The sequence below is a fragment of the Sapajus apella genome, unplaced genomic scaffold (assembly GCF_009761245.1).
Source record: "Sapajus apella isolate SASKATOON/1434 unplaced genomic scaffold, GSC_monkey_1.0 scaffold59, whole genome shotgun sequence".
Classification (NCBI taxonomy): Eukaryota; Metazoa; Chordata; class Mammalia; order Primates; family Cebidae; genus Sapajus; species Sapajus apella.
Genome location: NW_022436999.1, coordinates 11,264,245 through 11,286,761, shown reverse-complemented (window position 1 = coordinate 11,286,761; position 22,517 = coordinate 11,264,245). Strand labels below are relative to the sequence as shown.

At 40.4% G+C, this 22,517-nt stretch overlaps 1 protein-coding gene across 2 annotated transcripts in view; it reads left to right on the top strand.

Annotated features, from left to right (window-relative positions):
• The window catches only part of SNAPC1 (small nuclear RNA activating complex polypeptide 1), a 45,751-nt gene that overhangs the window by 10,747 nt on the left and 12,487 nt on the right, over positions 1 to 22,517 (top strand). The window contains exons 1-8 of one of the 2 annotated variants that reach the window (XM_032245926.1): positions 2,976 to 3,188; positions 7,533 to 7,692; positions 7,856 to 7,996; positions 8,659 to 8,763; positions 14,572 to 14,730; positions 16,618 to 16,686; positions 17,418 to 17,480; positions 20,719 to 20,869. In XM_032245926.1, the coding sequence (XP_032101817.1) occupies positions 3,061 to 3,188; positions 7,533 to 7,692; positions 7,856 to 7,996; positions 8,659 to 8,763; positions 14,572 to 14,730; positions 16,618 to 16,686; positions 17,418 to 17,480; positions 20,719 to 20,869 (976 nt within the window). In that variant the 5' untranslated portion in view covers positions 2,976 to 3,060. Of the gene's footprint in view, positions 1 to 2,975; positions 3,189 to 7,532; positions 7,693 to 7,855; positions 7,997 to 8,658; positions 8,764 to 14,571; positions 14,731 to 16,617; positions 16,687 to 17,417; positions 17,481 to 20,718; positions 20,870 to 22,517 lie in introns of those variants that run through there. The other variant, XM_032245927.1, reaches the window with a different exon arrangement.

Here is a 22,517-nt window from a genome sequence, read left to right as displayed (position 1 = left end):
CGGAGTTTCACTCATGTTACCCAGGCTGGAGTGCAATGGCGCGATCTTGGCTCACCGCAACCTCCGCCTCCTGGGTTCAGGCAATTCTCCTGCCTCAGCCTCCTGAGTGGCTGGGATTACAGGCACGCACCACCATGCCCAGCTAATTTTTTGTAGTTTTAGTAGAGACGGGGTTTCACCATGTTGACCAGGATGGTCTCGATCTCTTGACCTCGTGATCCACCCGCCTCGGCCTCCCAAAGTGCTAGGATTACAGGCTTGAGCCACTGCGCCCGGCCTGAAGGTCAAATTTAATTGGGCCTCATATTTTATCTGATAACCCTACAAAGTTAACATATACAAGTAATCAAAGTAGCATTGTTCATAACAGCAAAATCTGGAATTCTCTTACATTTCCATTGAGGAAATAATAGATAAGCTGTATATTTGCAAAATGGAATATTAGATAGCAGTGAAAAGAAATGAACTACAGTTATGAGTAATAATATAAGTGTGCTGGGCACAGTGGCTCACACCTATGATCCTAGCATTTTGGGAGGCTGAGGCAGGTGGATCACCAGGTCAAGAGATCAAGACCATCCTGGCCAACACGGTGAAAGCCTGTCTCTACCAAAAATACAAAAAATTAGCTGGGCAAGGTGGCAGCGCCTGTAGTCCCAGCCACTTGGGAGGCTGAGACAGGAGAATTGCTTGAACCCGGGAGGTGGAGGTTGCAGTGAGCTGAGATCATGCCACTACACTCAAGCCTGGCAACAGAGCGAGATTCTGTCTCAAATAATAATAATATGAGTGCATCTTGGAAACAAGTTTTAAAAGCAACGCAAAGAATACATATTACATATTGCAATACCATTTTCATAAAACTCAAAACCAACCGCAACAAAAAATATATTGTTTAAACATGCATACATATGTGATAAGATATATACATGAGAATGAGAAACAAAACGCAAGGAAGTTATTTATTTTTTCAGATTCGGTCTCACGCTGTAGCTCAGGATTGGGGTACAGTGACATGATCTCGGCTCACTACAACCTCTGCCTCCTGCAACCACTGCCTCCCACAACCACTGCCTCCCAAGCTCGGGTGATCCTCCCACCTCAGCCTCCGGAGTAGCTAAGACTACAGATGTGCACCACTATGCCCGGATAATTTTTTTTGTATTTTTTGTAGAGATGGGGTTTCACCATGTTGCCCAGGGTGGTTTCCAATTCTTGGGCTCAAGATTCTCCTGCCTTGGTCTCCCAAGTGTTGGGATTACAGGCGTGAGCCACCACACGCAGCCAGTAATTGTGATTAAAGTGTAGTACAGGCAAAGGAATGGGTTGGAGGAGGAAATCACAGATTGATGTGAAGGTATTGGTAATGTTCTGGTTCCTATACAGGTGAAAGGTGCACAGTTGTTTAACAGCTATGCTTTTTATCTCACACATCACATAAATTTTTCTGTGACATAAAATATTACATTTAAAAAACAGGTCAAGAGGCCTGGGTGCAGTGGCTCAAGCCTGTAATCCCAGCACTTTGGGAGGCTGAGGTGGGTGGATCATCTGAGGTCAGGAGTTCCATACCAGCTTGGCCAACATGGTGTCTCTACTAAAAATAAAAAAATAATTAAAAATAAATCCGGGTATAGTGGTGCATGACTGTAAAAAAAAAAAAAAATATCTGGGTGTGGTGGTGCATGCCTGTAACCCCAGTTACTTGGGAGGCTGAGGCAGGAGAATCCCTTGAACCCAGGAGGCAGAGGTTACAGTGAGCCGAAATCACACCATTGCCCTCCCGCCTGGGCAACAAGAGCGAAACTCCATCTCAAAAAGAAAAAGAAAACAAACACACACACACACCAGAAAACAAAAAAACAGGTCAAGGATCAGGAAAGTAAAGCGAGTTGATACTCCATTTACAGACAGAAAGTCCAGTGTTTTTCTGTTGTATCAGGATAGCTCTCCTAAAGAATGGCATGCCTTTCTTTTATTTATTTATCTAATGTTTTGAAACGGAGTTTCACTTTTGTTGCCCAAGCTGGAGTGCAGTGGCGCGATCTGGGCTCACCGCAACTTCTGCCTCCCAGGTTCAAGCGATTCTCCTGCCTCAGCCTCCCGAGTAGCCAGGACTACAGGCATGCGCACCACGCCCGGCTCATTTTGTATTTTTAGTAGAGACGGGGTTTCTCCATGTTGGTCAGGCTGGTCTCGAACTCCTGATCTCAGGTGATCCGCCCACCTTGGCCTTCCAAAGTGCTGGCATTACAAGCGCTAGCCACCGGGCCGGCAGCATGCCTTTCAATCAGAGAAACTGTCTAAAGTTCAAAATGCCACTCCATAGCTAGCTCCTAGGGGAAGGAAGCTAGGTGGTAGAGTGTACACAAAAAGCCAATTCATCCAAATAATAAGTAGGTATTTTCTGTAGCACAGGGGTGAATACGTCGGGGGCAGGAGAGGGCTGTTTACAAGAGGGTATGAAATACAGCTCTTCTTCTTAAGAGCGGTTGCAGAATATCAGGGCTACAAAGAGAGGACCACACATGAAGCACCGTATTATGTGGGTGGACTATTAGGGTTCTTGATGTCCAGAAGGAGAATGAGTGCAGTTTATTTCCTAGCAAGCCTTCTTTAGCTTCTTTTCCCACGTGTGGATGGGTTGGGGTTGGGACTGTTCTTTCCTAGCTCAAAAGTTCACTTATGTCACACTACAGTCACTTTAAAGGAGAGTGCTAGTAAGAGTAAAGTCAAGTTACATAAACTTACGGAAAATGAACCTAAAACCGCTCGTGAGCAAACACAACACTTGAGACGTAAACATTTTCAACAGAAAGGCGGATCTTAGCACTCTGGGTAAAAGCTATCTCAGCCAGTAAAACAGCAGAACGCTTTCACCTACGCGAAGCAAGCACCCTGACCGGTAGCAAGAGCCCGGATAAAGGCGGAGCTAAGCGTGCCGGATAATGCGTCATGGAGCGTGTGTGCGTCACGTCGTAGGGGGCGGGCCGTCCGTGTTTGGTTTCCTGGGCTACCGCCGCCCGCTGGTCCGCTAAAGGTGTGCGGAGTTCTGGAGCCATGGGGACTCCTCCGGGCCTGCAAACCGACTGTGAGGCGTTACTCAGCCGCTTCCAGGAGACGGACAGTGTACGCTTCGAGGACTTCACGGAGCTCTGGAGAAACATGAAGTTCGGGACTATCTTCTGGTGAGTGCTTCTTGCCCACCACTCGCCTCTCTCTGCCCACCGGTGGTGTAGAAAGTTGCCTCCCTCCCGGCGATATTGCCCTTGGGAAGGGCTGAGAAGAGCTGCAGTCTCCAAAGGTTGCCTCCATCACTGCTGGACCTTCCCCTATGCACAGGCCACGCGCTTTCTCCGCTCTATTTCATTGGGCCCTGTTGGCTGTTGCGGCCTCCTCCCAAATATGCGTCTCTACCTGGCCTCCCTTTTAATCTCTCTCGGTCTCCACTGCCTCCACCCTCACCCAGGCCACTGTCATTTGCCCTTCTTCAGTCTTGTTCTAGGACCTCACGTTTAAAAACAAAACACACAAGCAAAGAAAAACCGTTCAAGATTGAATTAATCTTTCCTATAACAACCAAAATTGTCTTTTTTTTTTTTTGAGACGGAGTCTCACTGTCTCCTAGGCTGGAGTGAGGTGGCGCGGTCTTGGCTCACTGCAACCTCCGCCTCCCAGTTTCAAGCGATTCTCCTCCCTCAGCCTCCCGAGTAGCTGGGACTACAGGCGCATGCCACCACGCCTGGCTAATTTTTTGTCTTGTTAATGGAGACGGAGTTTCACTATTTTGGCCAGGCTGGCCTCGAACTCCTGAGCTCGTGATCCTCGGTCTCCCAAAGCGGTGGGATTACAGGCGTGAGCCATCGCACCCGGCCCAATTTCAGAAGTGCAAATTTGATCATGTCACTCCCTGGCTTATTACTTTCTAGTAGTGCCCTTTACCTTTGGGATAACGCTACAATTCTCTGACTTGCCACGACCATTCCTCAATGGCCTTGGCTTATCTCTTCAGCTTCGCCCGCCAGTCCCCTCCATGCATTCACTTTCCTGCTCCAGCAGCTGCTTTTTTTTTTTTTTTTTTTGCCCTCCGCACGCTTTTCCTAAGCCTGGAGCTTTCCCCAAGCCTGGAGCTTTCCCCCTCAACTGTCTTGTTTTATCCACCTTATTCTTCACTCAGGATTAGGCTTAAATGACTTTCTCAGGGAAGTCTTTTTTGCCCTTCTAGACTAAGTACGCTGTTCGTGTATTTTTCCCCCCATAGCACCCTGTTTTTTTATCTCACCGCTTGCCACATTTTGTTGTAATAGTATAGTTGAAAAGGCAGTGTGGGGATGTTGTTAAGGGGATAGGTTATGGAACCCGATTGGCTGCATTTGATTGCAGTGCCCACTGTGACTTGGGGCAAGTTACTTGAGTTTCCTTACCTGTAAAATAGAAACAATGATAAAACCTCATAGTAGTTGTGAAGATGAAATGAGCTGATGTATCAGAAGTGCATTCTAAGTCCTCAATAATTTTTTTTTTTTTTTTGAGACAGAGTTTCACTCTGTCACCCCACGCTGGAGTGTAATGGTATGATCTGGGCTCACTGCAACCTCCACCTCCTGGTTTAAAGTGATTCTCCTGCCTCAGCATCGCGAGTAGCTGGGACTGCAGGTGCTTGCCTTCATGCTCGGCTAATTTTCGTATTTTTACTAGAGACGGGGTTTTACCATGTTGACCAGGCTGGTCAAATGTTCATTATTATTGCCGTTTTAAAGTTTTCCTTTGAATAGACTGACCTATGTGAGGATAGTGACTCGATGAATCTGTTATTTTAGCATAGTACATATAATATTGGAAAGGTTAAATAACTGATTTTCTGAATGCATTAAACCTTATGATTAAAACTATGTTTTTCTGAACAAAATGTAAAAACTCATTTTCTCTCTGCCAGTGTAAACAAATTACCTTTGTAGTTTTTAAATTGCAAGGAATAGGGGATAAAGAGCTGTTCATGGTAGTTAATGAAAGGAGAGGGACTAATTTTTTTTAAATGGCTACTAAATGCAATGTATTTATAGCTTTATTTATTGCATAAAACAGTTGTAAAAAGCAGGTATAATTATCCTTGTTTTATAGATGAGGAAATTAAGGCTGAAAGGGGTTAAGTAATTTCTCCACCCTTACAAAGATAGTGGATGGTAGGGCAGATGTTGAAAACTATGTATCCACCTGTTTATAAAAAATCCTGTTCTTTCACTTTACCACTTGATGGGGGAAAAATGCATTTAAGGAAAACTTTGCTAAAAATGTAACATTTATATTTTCCAGTAGGGCAAACCTAAAATGAAAAAAGATGCAGGAATCACTAAAGGAGTGGTGGATTTTCTGAGAAATTAGTTTGGTTACCATTACTAGAGTAGGTATTTTGTGTTCTTTTCATATATGCATTATTATTATTATTATTATTATTATTTGAGATGGAGTTTCACTCGTTGCCCAGGCTGGAGTGCAATGGTGCGATCTCAGCTCACCACAACGTCTGCCTCCCGGGTTCAAGCGATTCTTCTGCCTCAGCCTCCTGAGTAGCTGGGATTATAGGCATGTGCCACCATGCCTGGCTAATTTTGTATTTTTTTTTGTAGAGATGGGGTTTCTCCATGTTGTTCAGGCTGATCTTGAACTCCTGACCTCAGGTGATTTGCTCTCCTCGGCCTCCCAAAGTGCTGGGAGTACAGGCATGAGCCATAATGCCCGGCTGTATATTTATTATTTGAAAAGCCAAAGTATCCTTCTACTACCTGCTTTCCCCCACCCCAACATTGTAATCAGATATAATAGAGCCCCAGTTTATGGCTGCAGGGCTCATGTCTTTATTGTTTGTTGCTGTTTTTAAAGTAAAAGTTCTATATATTATTATTTGTTTAGTGTATCAGTCACTTGCATCAATACTTTGAGACATTCGTTTTAGCTGAGGTCTTATTTAAAATCAGACATTTTTTTTTAATCCACTAATTTCAGGTTTTATGTAGAAATCTATAATATGCACAAATGTGCCTTCATTGTTTTATCCAAAGTGGTAAGAAGGCTGTTACATTGACTTTTTTTAAGGCCTTGGTTTTTTTGTTTGTTTTGTTGTGTTTTTTGTTTTTTTTTTGAGACAGTCTCACTTTGTCGTCTAGGCTGGAGTGCAGTTGCGCAATCTCAGCTTACTGCAACTTCTGTTTCGCTGGTTCAAGTGGTTCTCCTGAGTAGCTGGGATTATAGGCAAGTGCCACTACGCCTGGCTAATTTTTGTATTTTTAGTACAGACAGGGCTTCACCATGTTGTCCAGGCTGCCCTCGAACTCCTGTCCTCGTGATCTACATGCCTCGGCCTCCCAAAGTGCTGGGATTACAGGTGTGAGCCACCATGCCCGTCAAGGCCTTGTTATTTTTTAAAATTTTTTGTTAACACAGCAGAACAGTTTCAGATAGTTTATTCATTATGTTATTTATGTCCACAGAAAATATATGTGAACTTCAAAAATTTGAGACAGGTCTCAGTTAATTTAGAAAGTTTATTTTGCCAAGATTGAGGAAGGGCCCGTGACACAGCCTCAGGAAGTCATGAGGACATGTGCCTGAGGTGGTCAGGGCACAGCTTGGTTTTATACATTTAGGGAGACATGAGACATCAATATATGTAAGAAGTACATTGGTTCAGCCTGGAAAGCGAGACAATTTGAAGGAAAGGCAGGAAGACTGGAACTGGTCAGGGAGCTTACTGGTCACAGATCGGTGTTACACAAATAATTACATTCTCCTGAGTTTCTGATTAGCCTTTCCAAAGGAGGCAGATGTTCATCTATCTCAGTGAGCAGAGGAGTGACTTTGAATTCCATGGAAAGCAGGTTTGCCCTAAGCAGCTTCCAGCTTGAGTTTTCCTTAGTGACCTTGGGTGCCCAAGATAGTTTCTTTTCACATATATGTCCTATGTTATTTCATTGATTGATTGCCAAGAAAGCCTTGTTGCTCTCTTGGGTGTTTGGACAAAGCTTTTGGTTGTATGCTAGAGTATGCTGTTCTAGTCTGCTCCTCCTTTCTTCTGATGAGCTTGCAGTGCTCTGGACATTTAGGAGTGTGGGTTACTTTGTGCTGTTTCTCTAACTTTTTCACCTAGGCTTCCCAAGGACAAAGGAGATTTAGTGCAAATCCCTAAAAGTATCGGAGAAAATGTTCATTATATATTAAAATGCACATAGTTCTGTAACATAACAATGATTATTTTAAGATTATGTGTTTTAACAGTAATAATTTGAAACTGCCTCTGTCTTGCTTTTCAATTTGGCAAGTAAAGTTGATGCTTTTGGAAGCTGCATCATGTTTACCTAGTTGTTGCCTGTGCCTTGGTGTAAAATTATCTCTTTGTGCTTGAATCATGAAACAATCGGGTATGAGATCCTCATCAAATTATTAGTAACTACTGTTTAAACAAATATATACTTCTGGCTTTTGTTCATTATTTATTCACTTAATGAGTCGTGATATATTTTCTCATTGTTTATTAGTGGCAGAATGAGAAATTTAGAAAAGAACATGTTTACAAAAGAAGCTTTAGCTTTGGCTTGGCGATATTTTTTACCTCCATACACCTTCCAGATCAGAGTTGGTGCTTTGTATCTGCTGTATGGATTATATAACACCCAACTGTGTCAACCGAAACAAAAGGTAATACTTAGTTATTTTTCCTTAGCAGAAATGTAAAACAAGTACCATATTTTTATAATAAATATCTGATTAAATATGATTTAAATAGAAATGACAGTATTTTAAAAATAAATAGTATGTTTGCGAAAAAAATTTAGTACAACTTTTTTTTTCCTGTTTGCAGATCAGAGTTGCCCTGAAGGATTGGGATGAAGTTTTGAAATTTCAGCAAGATTTAGTAAATGCACAGCATTTTGATGCGGCTTATATTTTTAGGAAGCTACGACTAGACAGAGCATTTCACTTTACAGCAATGCCCAAACTGGTATTTTGCCTAAAATAATTTGTCTTTTTCAAAATGTGGAATTATACTTTATTGTCCATAAAACCTCTCAATCTACAGAAAATGGAATGAGTATTGATAATGTTCAAGACTTGTAGCTCTTTTTAAATAAGAAAAGGTATTTTCTAATTTCTCCTTTTTTTTCTGCAAACAAAAATTTAGCTGTTGCTTTTAAATGCATTGTATCTGGATGCCACATATTAAGTGAATTGTTTTGAGAGGAAATTAGATTTGGCATCTGCATTTGCTCATGTCTCAGATGTCAGAGGAGGTTACTGAAAGAGGTACAAAATTATTAAAAATTCTTTGGTGAAAAGTTGAAACTTCTAATAAAGTGTTATTTTTTAAATCTTGTGACAATTGAGACACTAGGTTGGAGGAGCACTAGTTCTGGTTCTGCCATTAGTTGACAATTTCTACGTCTTATCTGAATTTGTAGGCATGTGGCATGGCATCTAAAAGGTTAGTTAAGAAGTCTAATAGTCTTTGGAACGAGAATATTTAACAAATGTACCCATACAGCTGCTTTTGTTTTATCTGTGTTTACCTATAGACAGTTTTTTTAGCGCTGGTGTATATTTCAGTACTTTAAAAAAAAACTGTTTAAAAGAAACTCATTTTAAATGGCATGTATTATTACATAGCTGTCATATCGGATGAAGAAAAAAATTCACCGCACTGAAGTTACAGAAGAATTTAAGGACCCAAGTGATCGTGTGATGAAACTTATCACTTCTGATGTGTTAGAGGTAAATTTGCTTTTGTGCTCTTGCAAGTTTTTAAAAATTGTTTTATTGCCAGCTACATATTGAGGTTATACCTTCATCTGTTGGATACTAACTTTTCTAATGATTTTAACCACTCTAGGATGCTATTTCTCTAGAATATCAGAAATAGCCTAAATATATCAAGAGTTACAAATCTTGAAATACTGTGAGAAAAAAAAAGTTGTAGAAGACTGGACTTAGACTGAGGATATGTGAATTCAGTTTTTAAAACCACCTTTTTTGTTTGACTTTAGTTAGGTCATAAAACATGAGTTTAAAGTGACTTTCCTTACTTTTTTAAAAAACAATATGCGTGGCGGGGTGCAGTGGCTCACGTCTATAATTTGGGACGCCAAGGCGGGTGGATCAAGAGTTTGACACCAGCCTGGCCAATATGGTGAAATCCCATCTCTACTAAAAATACAAAACTCAGCCAAGTGTGGTGGCAGGCACCTGTAATCCCAGCTACTCGGGAGGCTGAGGCAGGAGAATCGCTTGAACCCGGGAGATGGAGGTTGCAGTGAGCGTCACTGCACTTCAGCCTGGGCAACAGAGTGACACTCCGTCTCAAAAAAGAAAAAAAAATGCCATTATGCATTTATTTCCTAAGTTCCTGTTTTAACACTTATTTTAATATTCACCATTGAAAATAGCGAGTCTATTTTGATAATGTATTTTGGTGTTTTGTTTGAGTGTACATTATTGAGAAAAATCTTTTGCATGGATAAGTAGTGTTACATATCTTTTAAAACATGAGTAGAAAAGCATGGCTTTGAGGTTAAAACAGTATCTCAGTGCAGGGTTACAGGCTTCTAAATCAATGATATTTTGAAAGAACATATAGAGAGGAAAGGAGGGGGTAAGGGGACACCTTGGTCATGCTTTTAAATTTTCTTAAAGCCTAAATGTCCCCCTCACTAACATTAGGATTATAATCTTTATTTCATTCGGTTGTTGTGAGAATTGAAATGAGGTAATGCCTCAGCAGTGCTGAATTGTATATGACACACAGTAGACCCTTAATAAATGTTAATTCTTTTTTTCCTCGGCCCTATTCAGTCTTTTCCTGTATTACTGTTGAAAGAGGGATCAAATCTTAGATTTGCTCCGATGTTTGTTTATATGCCCCTATGTTTTTGTTTTTTGTTTTTTTTTTCCCTGATGCAGGATCTTTCTCTGTCACCCAGGCTGGAATGTAGTGGCATGATCTTTGCTCATAGCAACCTCTGCCTCCCAGGTTCAAGCAATTCTCGTGCCTCAGCCCCCTGGGATTACAGGTTTGCACCACCATGCCCAACTAATTTTTTATATTTTTAGTAGAGATAGGGTTTCACTGTGTTGGCCAGGCTCGTCTTGAACTCCTGGCCTCAAGTGATTCACCCACGTTGGCCTCCTAAATTGCTGTGTTTACAGGTGTAAGCCACTGCACCTGGTCACTCCCATGTTCTTTTTTTTTTTTTTTTTTTTTCACTCTTTACCCAGGCCAGAGTGCAATGGCACGGTCTCGGCTCATCACAACCTCCACCTCCTGGGTTCAGGCAATTCTCCTGCCTCAGGCTCCTGAGTTGCTGGGATTACAGGCGTGAGCCACCGCGCCCGGCCTCTTCCATGGTCTAATAGCATCAGCCTTCCTTTGAAACTTGAAGAAAGGAGGTGAGAATGAGTCTCACTATGTCGCCCAGGCTGGAGTGCAGTGGCACAATCTCAGCTCACTGCAACCTCTGCCTCCTGGGTTCAAGCAATTCTCCTGCCTCAGCTTCCCGAGTAGCTGGGATTACAGGTGCCCACCACCATGCCCTGCTAATTTTTTTGTATTTTTAGTAGAGATGGGGTTTCAACCGTGTTAGCTAGGATGGTCTTACTCTCCTGACCTCATGATTCTCCAGCCTTGGCCTCCCAAAGTATGGGGATTACAGGTGTGAGCCACCACACCTGGCCAAGAATGGATTTTTATAAATCTTTGTGTAGAGGAGAAATAGAAGGCAAACAGACCTGACTGCCCGAACTTTAAGACAGTGCCATGGGAACTGAGAGTTGAAAAAGTTTTAACTAGCAATTGTGGAGAATGGAAGAGAGATTTTGGGATACCAGAAAGAATTTGCTGAGAAATGCTAATGTGAATCATGAAGAGAGGCACGGGACATTTTCAAACAGCAAGGCATTATTCTTATCAATATTCTTTCCTTTCTCTCTCTTCCTCTCTCTCTCTCTCTCCCCCTCTCTCTCCCTCTCCCTCTCTCTCTCTCTCTCTCTCGCTCCCTCTCGCTATCTCTCGCTATCTCTCTCTTTCCCTCTCCCTCTTTTCCCTTCCTCTCACCCTCCCTCCTCTTCCTCTCTCCCTCCCTCCTTCCCTCCCTCTCTCTTTCTTTCTTTCTTTTTCTTCTTTCATTTTTTTTGAGATGGAGTCTAGCTCTGTTGCCCAGACTGGAATGCAGTGGTGTGATCTCAGCTCACTGCAACCTCTGCCCTCCTGGGCTTAGCGATTCTCCTGCCTCAGCCTCCTGAGTAGCTGGTATTACAGCTGCCCACCACCACACCCAGCTAATTTTTGTATTTTTAGTAGAGATGAGGTTTCGCTGTAGTGTTCAGGCTGGTCTCGAACTCCTGATCTCGTGATCCACCTGCCTCCCAAAGTGCTGGGATTATAGGTGTGAGCCACTGTATCCGGCCTATTTTTACCAATATTCTAATGAGAAAAGATTATTTGAACCTAGTTGGTTATAGTTTCTTTTTTTCCTTTTTTAATTTTTGAGGCAGGATCTTGCTTCATCACCCAGGTTGGAGTGCAGTGGTGCTGTCGTAGCTCACTGCACCCTCATCTCCTAGGCTTAAGTGATCCTCCCAGCTCAGCCTCCTGAGCAGCTGGGACTATAGGCATGCACCACCATGCTGGCTAATTTTTAAAAATTTCTTGTAGAGACAAGGTCTTGCTGTGTTGCCTAGGCTGGTCTTGAACTTCTGAGCTTGGGTGATCTCTCACCTTGGCCTCCCAAAGTGCTGAGATTAGGCATGAGCCACCATGCTTGGCCAATTATAATTTCTCACTGTTGACCTATTTGGTGGTAGAATGTAAATATTTTTTCAATATATCTTTTTCAACGTGCTTTTTCATTCTAAGCTCTTTTAAGCTGGGGGTGATGCACAGAAGTCTACTCTTTTAGAGTGAATAGAGAAGAATATCAGAAGGGTCAGGCTATGAAATGCCTATGCCTAGAAGCTTTTAGGAATGGAATAGTTTGTGAAGTTATCCTGGCTCTGTGTCGGATCTCTGGCTTGTGACATAATTACTTTGAGAGCTTTGTCCCTTGATACTGCTGGCTCTATTTCTCTTGTCCTAGCATAGCCTGGGATCCATTCTCACTGATAATTCTTAAATTTAATACTTTCTTATTTTCCTTCTACTGCCTGCAACTGCTATTAAGTCTTCATGTCAGGAGATCTGAATTCTGGTCATGATTCTGCCACTTGTTCTAGCTTTGTGGTTAAGGAGGCATAATTAAATGAAAAGAACAGGATACTGAATCAAAACATTTGTTTTCTAATTCTAGCTCTCTGCTATGTAAGTAGGACCTTGAGCAAGTTATTTCATTTCTGAGTCTATTATACAGTTAGAATAATTATGATGTTTATAATAATAGACATTATGTGTTGGGTACTCACCATATGCCTGGAACTATGCTAGATGTTTTATGTATGTTATCTCACTAATTGCCATAGTAACCCTGCAGAGGAGGTGATATTTTCCCAGTTTTTTTGTTTGGTTGTTTTTTTTTTTTGAGACAGAGTTTCACTCTTATTACCCAGGCTGGAGTACAGTGGCACGATCTCAGTTCACTGCAACTTCCACCTCCTGGGTTGGAGGGATTCTTCTGCCTCAGCCTCCCAAGTAGCTGAGATTACAGGCACCTGCCACCATGGCTGACTAATTTTTTGTATTTTTAGTAGAGACAGGGTTTCACCATTATTGGCCAGGCTGATCTCAAAAACTGGGGACCAGGCTGACCTCAGGTGATCCGCCCACCTTGGCCTCCCAGAGTGCTGGAATTATAGGCTTGAGCCACCATGCCTGGCCCCCAGTTTTAAACACAGGAAATAGGTTTAGAGAAGTTAAGTAGTTTGTATAAGGTGAGGTACAATAAGGTACAGACACTGAGTGTGAATGTCCGAGTCTGTAAAGCTTCAAAGTTCATGCACTTTCTTTTTTCAAATTATTACTGTTTTTAAGAGTAGAAGTCTTGCTATGTTGCCTGAGTTGGCCTTGAATTCCTGGGCTCAAGCCATCCTTATGCCTAAGCCTTCTGAGTAGCTGGGACTGCAGGTGCACGCTACTGTGTCTGGTTTCTTTAATTTTGTATACAGCATTACATTATACAGAATACTTTCTCGTGTATAAGCTTATTTAATACTTAATGGTGGTTTTGTTCATTTTGTAGAAATGTGAAATGTGATTCTTAGGTTGAGGGACTTGCCCATTGTCATACATTGAGCAAATGATGGAACTCAGGCTCAAAAACTAGATGTGACTGGTGGTCTTTCTCCTGTATTATATTGCATGGAGTGAAATACTGAGCATATATCCAATCTAAACTGTAAAGAGTTAGGAGCTCTTCATGTCTGGGCACTTTTTTCTCATTGCAGACCCTGCACATGGGAGCACTCACCACTACTGATCAGTTTCTCATTTCTTGAACAGGTGTTGATTCTACCAAAATCTGGAAATGAATTGAGTAGTCTGAGTTAGAGATGACTCAGATGTGGCAGTGTCCATCTACGATGGAAGTGTCAGTAGTTCTCTCCTGATCTGAGAGCCAAGTCCCTATGCCAGATTTTCTTAAGTCCACCTGTATTGTGCTGTCTTTTTCCTAACCCCATAGATCTGCACATTTGGCTGGAGATTTTTGGAGGAAGAAGATCTAATTTATACATAATGCCACAAATGGTGTTATAAATTACCCTTTATTTCTTTTCTTCTTCTTTTTTGTTTTTTTAACAATGAAGTCTTGCTCTGTTGCCTGTGCTGGAGTGCAGTGGTGGTCCAAACTCTGGTCACTGAAACCTCTGCTTCCCGGGTTCAAGCAATTCTTCTGCCTCAGCCTCCCAGGTAGCTGGGATTACAGGCGCCTACCTCCACGCCTGGCTAATTTTTGTATTTTAGTAGAGACGGGGTTTCACCATGTTGGCCAGGCTGATCTTGAACTCCTGACCTCGTGATCCACCTGCCTCAGCCTCCCAAAGTGCTGGGATTGTAGGCGTGAGCCACTGTGCCTGGCCTACCCTCTATTTCTTTGAATCCTGAGTCTTATTGCTGAAGTAATGGTGAAGCTTATAGGGCAGGCTTTGCGATTTCTGTGGAGGGTTGGATGAGAGTCGTTACATAGAAATTTCCAGCAAAGCATAAAGGACTATGTAAATATTCTTGATGTGACAATATATAAAGACATCTTAGTTATCAGTAGTGATATTTAATGATATATCATGGTACAAGTAATGTTTGTGATATCCTAGAATGGAATTGTATATTTACTGATTATTGTTTCTCCAGTGTTTTCCTATAAGTGTATTTTAATATTTGTTGAGTTTAAGTCAATAAATCCAAACCTCTGGAATCCATACCTCTGTATTAATAAAGTTGTACTATTTTGCTTGCATGATTATGTTATTTTCAATATATTGTAGCATGTTATTCCCTGTCAACTGGAAGTCACTTCAGAAGGTGACTATTTTGTATTGGTTTTGCCTTTTAGTTTCTCCTCAAAAAGTGAAATAAAGGGCTTATCTTTTTGCTTTTAGGAAATGCTGAATGTTCATGATCATTATCAGAACATGAAACATGTAATTTCAGTTGATAAGTCTAACCCAGATAAAGCCCTCAGCTTGATAAAGGATGATTTTTTGGACAATATTAAGAACATAGTTTTGGAGCATCAGCAGTGGCACAAAGACAGAAAGGTATGTAATCACTTGTTTGGTGCCTCACCATTGCGTTATACACGAATGTTTGTCCATAGATGATAATGTTGAGAGGCAGCCTAGGTTTAGAGGCTGTAATCCTGTGGACCTAAGATTTAGAGGGCTTGGCTCTTCATGTTCTACTTTTGCCACTTATTTGGTATGTGATGTTATTTAACCTTACAGATGGAGTGCATATATATGTGTGTGTATGTGTGTGTGTATGTGTGTGTATATATATATGTGTATGTGTGTGTGTGTGTGTATATATGTGTATATGTATGTATATGTGTGTGTGTATATATATATTTTAAATAGAAGAGTAATGTAACTTTGTTATACAATAGATTTATTACAGTCTTTATAATTTGGCATTTTCTAAGGGTTGCACATTATCAGTCTTTAGGCGAAATCCTGCACACAGATATGTTTTGTTTGGCTTAGTGTTGATTCTAACATTTTTTAAAAATTTTGAGTTAATTACCAACTTTTAAGCATTTTTAAACTTCACCTAAAATTCTAGCCATACAACTTCTCTTAAAATTCAGAAGGATTCCACTTAGCTGCATGACAGCAGACAGTGGGACCTGAGTGATGGCTTTTTCTATTGTGATAGGGCAGCTGTTTTTCTGTTTACACATTGTCTGCCTGGTGTGGTTTATCTTTTTGCAAGTCTCATCAACACAGATCGTCAACTTTGTTTATTTAATTAACGGTATTGATGCTAGAGTTACCCATATTTCACATTTGCCTTTGCAGCTAGAGAAACTTTTTTACCCCGGAAACCTAAAAGCTAGCCTAGTGAAATTTACTTTTGAAACAGTTATTCCATCTTACTTTAGTAAATACTTCCAGGAAAAAAATTTTTTAAAAGGAAGCAATTTCTGATTACTTACTGTGTGTCTTGATAATGTTTTGGTGTTTTCACAGATGCCACACAGGTGCTATCTATATATTGTCTTTCAGAAAGATTTCTTGCCACTTTTTCGCTTTCTGTTATATAAAGGAAGCCGGCTCAAAACTTAATTTTAGAAAAGATAAACAAGGAAACTGATAAGAAGATGATAGTCTTGGGAAAAAGAAAATAACTTTATTCCTCTGCATTTATTTTAATAAGAGATGCCAAGTTTTAGAAACAAATAGGTTATACAAATGAATTAGACATTTAATGTAAAAAAGTGTTAGTATTATTTGTATGCATATAGACAAGGCCTTGCTGTGTCACCCTGGCTGGAATACAGTGGCATAACTACAGGTCACTGTAGCCTTGACCTCCGCTGCTTAAGTGATCTACCCACCTCAGCCTCCTGAGTAGCTGGGTTTGCAGACATGTGCCACTGTGCCCAACTGATTTTCTTATTTTTTTGTAGAGAGAGGGTCTTGCTGTGTTCCCAGGGCTAGAACCAGCTTAACTTTAAATTTTTTTGTAGAGATGGGGTCTTGCTGTGTTGCCCAGGCTGATTTGGAACTCCTGGCCTCAAGCAATCATCCCACCTCAGCCTCCCAAAGCATTAGGATTACAGGATTAGCCACCATGCATAGCCAGTATTCTCTTTTAAAAGGTAAACTCTGTTCAAAGAGTATTACTAGGACCTCTGAAAACCTGAAGGAAAGGAAAACAAGCCAGTTTTCTTACTACCACATAAGGTTCACACTGTCTTTCATTAAGTTAGGAGGATTTAAGCAATTTAATGATGAATTGTAGAATATTTTGAAACCTGTGATCTTAATGTTAGGTTGTATATACTGTACTGCAATGACGTGAATGATCTTTTAGTTTTTCATTTATTAAAAGTAATGGATTCTCATTCTTCTAAAATTGATTTACAATTAAATTGAATTGTAAATTTGTGTGTGTGTGTGTATGTATCTTTTTTGCTCTTTCAGAATCCATCCTTAAAATCAAAAATTAATGATGGAGAAGAAAAAACAGAAGGAAATTCACAAGAAACAGAGGTCAGAAAACTTTGCAATTCATATTATGTGTGGCTGTGATTCTGTATACTAAGCATTGTGACCCATTATAAATATATAAGTATTATAAGAAATTTAAGAGAAAATTCTGAATCATGGTTCTGTGAAAAGCTAGTTTATTCTTTACTGGAAACCTTGTGGAGGCCACATCAGGTGTAGGTTGGGAGAGAAGATGATAATAGTTTTCTGCAGGGAAAGGAAAGGTTGACTCTGGAAGGTGCCCTCAGTTTGTAGATGGTTGGGATAAGGCCTTTGTAATATACTTTTTCTCACTTCTTGTCAGCCTTTCAACCAATGTGGAGCCCAAGCTCTTATACTATATACTGCTTCCTGCCTCCAGAGGTTTCATCCATCTTAGTGGATGAATCAAGTAGCCATCTCTGAGTATAGGCAGATGAGAAGGGAATGGCAGTCCAAGGCTCTGCCTGATCACCCAGACTTTCATTCTTACTGTCCTCCTTGAATCCTTAATGAAAATGATCTGTAGCTATGGGTATGGCACCTGCTACATCTGTGACAGAATGTGATATATGTCTATGTGTGTGTACTCAATATATACCCAATATTTGTTAGTTTCATTTAGCCTACCCTCTAATTTCTGATAATAAATACTTGGGTATTCTGTCTTATTTCTGAAAATAAATACTTGGGTATTCAATTTTTCACCTGTTTGTGTGTTTAACTTATTTTCTTCTTGTTTATTTTAGTTCCAGAGATGTGAAAGGGCTGAATCATTAGCGAAAATAAAATCAAAGGCCTTTTCAGTTGTCATTCAGGTAAGTTATTTCTTTAATAAAGTAATTTGGAAATTGACTGACTGCTTTTTAAATTACATTTCAGTTTTTCGTCAAAGTAGTAATATATGTACTTAGTTTTAAAAGTCAGATAATACTAGAGAGATTATGTAGCACAACAGTTCTTTTCTCTGCCACTTTCCACCCTTGTATTCCTTAACCTTGAGAGGCAACATCTTTGACTTTTTCTCTTTTAGCAATTTCTTCTGATATTTACCTGGAATTTTGATGCCATTTTCTTTATTGTCTTTCAGCTTCTTGTATTACTGATTTTGGAAGGTTTTCGTGTTTTGCTTTGCCCTGGAGTTCTGAAATTTCATTTACTACATATAATGTAACTTGGTATACATCTTTTTTGTTTATTGTCCTTGGCCCTCATGGTGCCCTCCTTTCAATCTGATATCCTTCAGTTCTGAAGAAGTTTTTGTATTGTTTCTTTGATACAAATGTTCTTTGCTGCATCTTTTCTCTTCTTGAACTTTTCTTATTTTTCCTCTTCTATTTTCAGTCTCTGTCTTGGTTTCTATTTTCAGGGAGATTTTATAGGCTTTATCTTCTGAACCATTATATTGATTTTTAAAAATGTATCCTGATTTTTTTTTCATTACTAAAAATTCTTCTTGTTCTCTGAATGTTTCTTTTTAATTTTTTAATGTATTTTTTCGCAGGATGCAATAACTTTTTCTGTTTAAGGATATTAACTACAGTTTTTTGGTGGTTTCTCCCATTTCCTTTATTTTTTTTCTATTTGTTTGAACTCTGTCTTTCATTTTGTTGGCTTTTTAAAACTGATTGAAGATCCTCAGATGTCTGTTCATATTTAAGAGAGGTCAAGAGGAGGAGTTAAAGCTTATTTAACCTCTAGATTTCTTTTTCTTGGATCTAGTTATTTAGAGAGCAATCTTCCATTCCCTTGTCTACGGGAGGATGGTGGGAAATAAGCCCGGCTGCCAGTGTTTTGAGAGCCTACAGAGAGAATCAGCCGGGAGGCTCACCATTCCTTATTCAGGTTTCACTCAGCCCCTCTATTTTCAGTAAGAGGCCTCACATACTTTCTCAGCTACACCAGTTTCCTTTGAGTCTACAGCCTTTCTCAGTTAGCCTCCTCAGAGAGCAGGCCTCCTGTTTTGTATAGGAGAAGGTCAGCTGCCTGGCTTTGAGGCTAAGGCATGAGACACTATTCTTACAGATTTTCAATGCACCTGCCTGTTTTTTTTAGTCCCACCTCAGCCTTCCAAAATGCCAGGATTACAGATGTGAGCCACTGCGTTCGTCCCTTTGCCCATTTTTTTTTTTTTTTTTTTTTGAGACGGAGTTTTGCTCTTGTTACCCAGGCTGGAGTGCAATGGCGCGACCTCGGCTCACCGCAACCTCCGCCTCCTGGGTTCAGGCAATTCTCCTGCCTCAGCCTCCTGAGTAGCTGGGATTACAGGCACGTACCACCATGCCCAGCTAATTTTTGTATTTTCAGTAGAGACGGGGTTTCACCATGTTGACCAGGATGGTCTCTATCTCTTGACCTCGTGATCCACCCGCCTCGGCCTCCCAAAGTGCTGGGATTACAGACGTGAGCCACCGCGCCCAGCCTTTGCCCATTTTTTAATGGGGCTGTTTTTGTTTCTTGAATTGTTTAATTTTCTTATAAATTCTGAATATTAGACCTTTATTGAATGCAAAGTTTGTCACTATTTTCTCCCATTATGTAGGTTATCTGTTTTACTCTGTTGTTTCCTTTGTTGTACAGAAGCTCTGTAGTTTAATTAGGTCCCACTTGTCAGTTTTTATTTTTGTTGCAATTGCTTTTGTGGACAGTGATAAATTCTTTGCCAAAGCCAGTGTCTAGAATGGTATGTCCTAGGTTTTCTCCTAGGCTGTTTCTTATCTTTGGTCTAACATTTAGGCCATTAATTCGTCTTGATTTTTGCATATGGTCAAAGGAAGGGGTCCAGTTTCAATCTTCTGGATATGGCTAGCCAGTTATCCCAGCACCATGTATTAAATAGAGAGTCCTTTCCCCATTGTTTTTTATTGTCGACTTTGTTAGAGATCAGGTGGTTTGTAGGTGTGTGGCTTTATTTCTGAGTTCTCTGTCTGTTACATTGGTCAATGTGTCTGTTTTTGTACCAGTACCATGCTGTTTAGGTTACTAAACTGTATCTGTGGTTTCTGCATCCATGGATTCAACCAATTGTGGATTGAAAGTATTTGAAAAAAAAATTGCATCTGTACCAAATATATATATAGACTTTTTTCCTTGTCATTATTCCCTGAACAATATGACAATCATTTACATATCATTAGGTATTATAAGTAATCTAGAGATGATTGAAAGTATTTGCATAGGTTATATGCAAATACTACACAATTTTATGTCAGGAATTTGAGCATCTCTGGATTTTGGTATCTGAAGGAGGTCCTGGAACTAATCCTCCATGGATACTGAGAGACATGATTGCTTTTTAAGACTTGTTAATACCTGTATTGCATATACAACATTAACTGAAAATTCTTTGTTTAAGCAAGTAAGGGAATTCACCTACTGATGTAACAGAACAAATCATTAGCCAGGATTGGCTAAGGATATCTGTGTCTCAGACAAATATAAGACTGGCCCTCCGTTTTCACTGCTGTCAAGTGCTGTTTTCCTGACAGCTCCAGCCTTGCATGTTCCCAGCTTTAGGTTCAAAGACAAGAAAGAATTTTTCCTTCCTAACAGTTAAACAGTTCCAAAGTAGCATTTAGTTAGCCATGATACAGACCACATATCCCACCTGCTAGCCTCCCCACTCCCAACAAATTACCCTGGTCATGGGGATATTAAACTTGTTGTGGCCAGATCTGAGCTACATGGCCATACCTGGAGCCAAACATGAAGTATTTATCCTCAGAACACACGGTAATGCCTAAGGGAAATACATTTATTAGAAGGTGCCTCTACACCTCTGTTGCCCAACCATGCCAGATAATAGAACCAACTTTGTTTTAACCCCATGTGAGTAGATGGTGATGACAGCTGCAGGAAACTTCATGTTATAAAGATAAAAGACTACTTACATGACACGGGTAGTTATAGTAAGCCAGGGTAATAATGAAGTGCTTTATGATAGATATTTCTATAAATCTTTCCTCATCTTTGATTGTATGTTTTGTCTTTCTCTGAATTACCTATCATTTGGATTCATTTTATAATTTATTCGTTAATTGGATTCTGACTTTTAAGGCATCCAAATCGAGAAGGCATCGTCAAGTCAAACTTGATTCTTCTGACTCTGATTCTGCATCTGGTCAAGGACAAGTCAAAGCAACCAAGAAAAAAGAGAAGAAAGAAAGATTGAAACCAGCAGGAAGGAAAATGTCTTTCAGAACCAAAGGTAACTTTTTAAATCTTACTAAGATTCAACAAAGGAGAATGGGTTTTATTTACAACTTTGCCTCACCTCTGTTTCCTTGTTAAGGATTAGCTGCTTGTTTGAGAACATTTTTGTGAGATTTGATATTAAAAATAAATTATCTTAGATTCTTAGAATCTTACTGCCTAAAAGGGACCCTAGGAATCATATCAGTTGTATCATTTTATAGATGATGAAATTTAGGCCTGGCCGGGTGGTGGCTCATGCCTGTAGTCCCAGCACTTTGGGAGGTCTAGGTGGGTGGATCACTTGAGGTCAGGAGTTTGAAACCAGCCTGGCCAACATGGTGAAGCCCTCTCTCTACTAAAAACATAAAAGTTAGGCTGGGTGCAGTGGCTCACATCTGTAATCCCAGCACTTTGGGAGGTCTAGGTGGGCAGATCACTTGAGGTCAGGAATTTGCAACCAGCCTGGCCAACATGGTGAAGCCCCCCCTCTACTAAAAATATAAAAGTTAGGCTGGGTGCTGTGGCTCACATCTGTAATCCCAGCACTTTGGGAGGTCTAGGTGGGCAGATCACTTGAGGTCAGGAGTTTGCAACCAGCCTGGCCACAACATGGTAAAGCCCCATCTCTACTAAAAATATAAAAGTTAGGCTGGGTGCAGTGGCTCACACCTGTAATCCCAGCACTTTGGGAGGTCTAGGTGGGCGGATCACTTGAGGTCAGGAGTTTGCAACCAGCCTGGTCAACATGGTGAAGCCCCATGGTATCTACTAAAAATATAAAAGTTAGGCTGTGTGCAATGGCTCACATCTGTAATCCCAGCACTTTGTGAGGCTGAGGCAGGCAGATCACCTGAGGTTGGGAGTTTGAGACCAGCCTGAGCAACATGGAGAAACCATGTGTCTACTAAAAATACAAAATTAGCCGGGCGTGGTGGTGCATGCCTGTAATCCCAGCTACTCGGGAGGCTGGAGAATTGCTTGAGCCCCAGAGGCGGAGGTTGTACTGAGTCAAGATTGTACCGTTGCACTCCAGCCTGAGCAACAAGGGCAAAACTCTGTCTCAAAAAAAAATAGTTATCTGGGCATGGTAGCATATGGCTGTAATCTCAGTGACTTGGGAGGCTGAGGCATGAGAATCACTTAAACCCAGAAGGCGGAGGTTGCAGTGCGCTGAGATTGTATCACTTCACTCCAGTGTAGGTGACAGAGTGAGACTATCTCAAAAAAAAAAAAAAAAAATTTAGGCAGATACAGATTAAATAAGTTGTCTAAAATGATATATTAATAGCTAGTTGTGAAATCAGTCTAGAATTATCTGGTGCATATTTTATTAGTAATTTTTGTGTGTGATTATGTGTAGAATAAGATGTAAGTAATGCATTCTATAAACCATGTTTATTTTTAGCTGTATTAAGGTGTCCTTGCTTTTCCTTTGACACAGTATATCTGTAAAATTACCTTTCTTAAGGAAAGGACTTTTGTGTATATTTCAATAGTTTGGTTTTTTAAAAAATTGTATGAAAAATGTATATGCACCCTACATAAATTTGGAATTTGATTAACAGGCTTACTTAGGGTAAGAAAAAAAGGAACATTAAAAATATTAGTAAGTATGTAAAGACTAATACAGAATTCACTCCTAACTACTGCAGGAGTATATG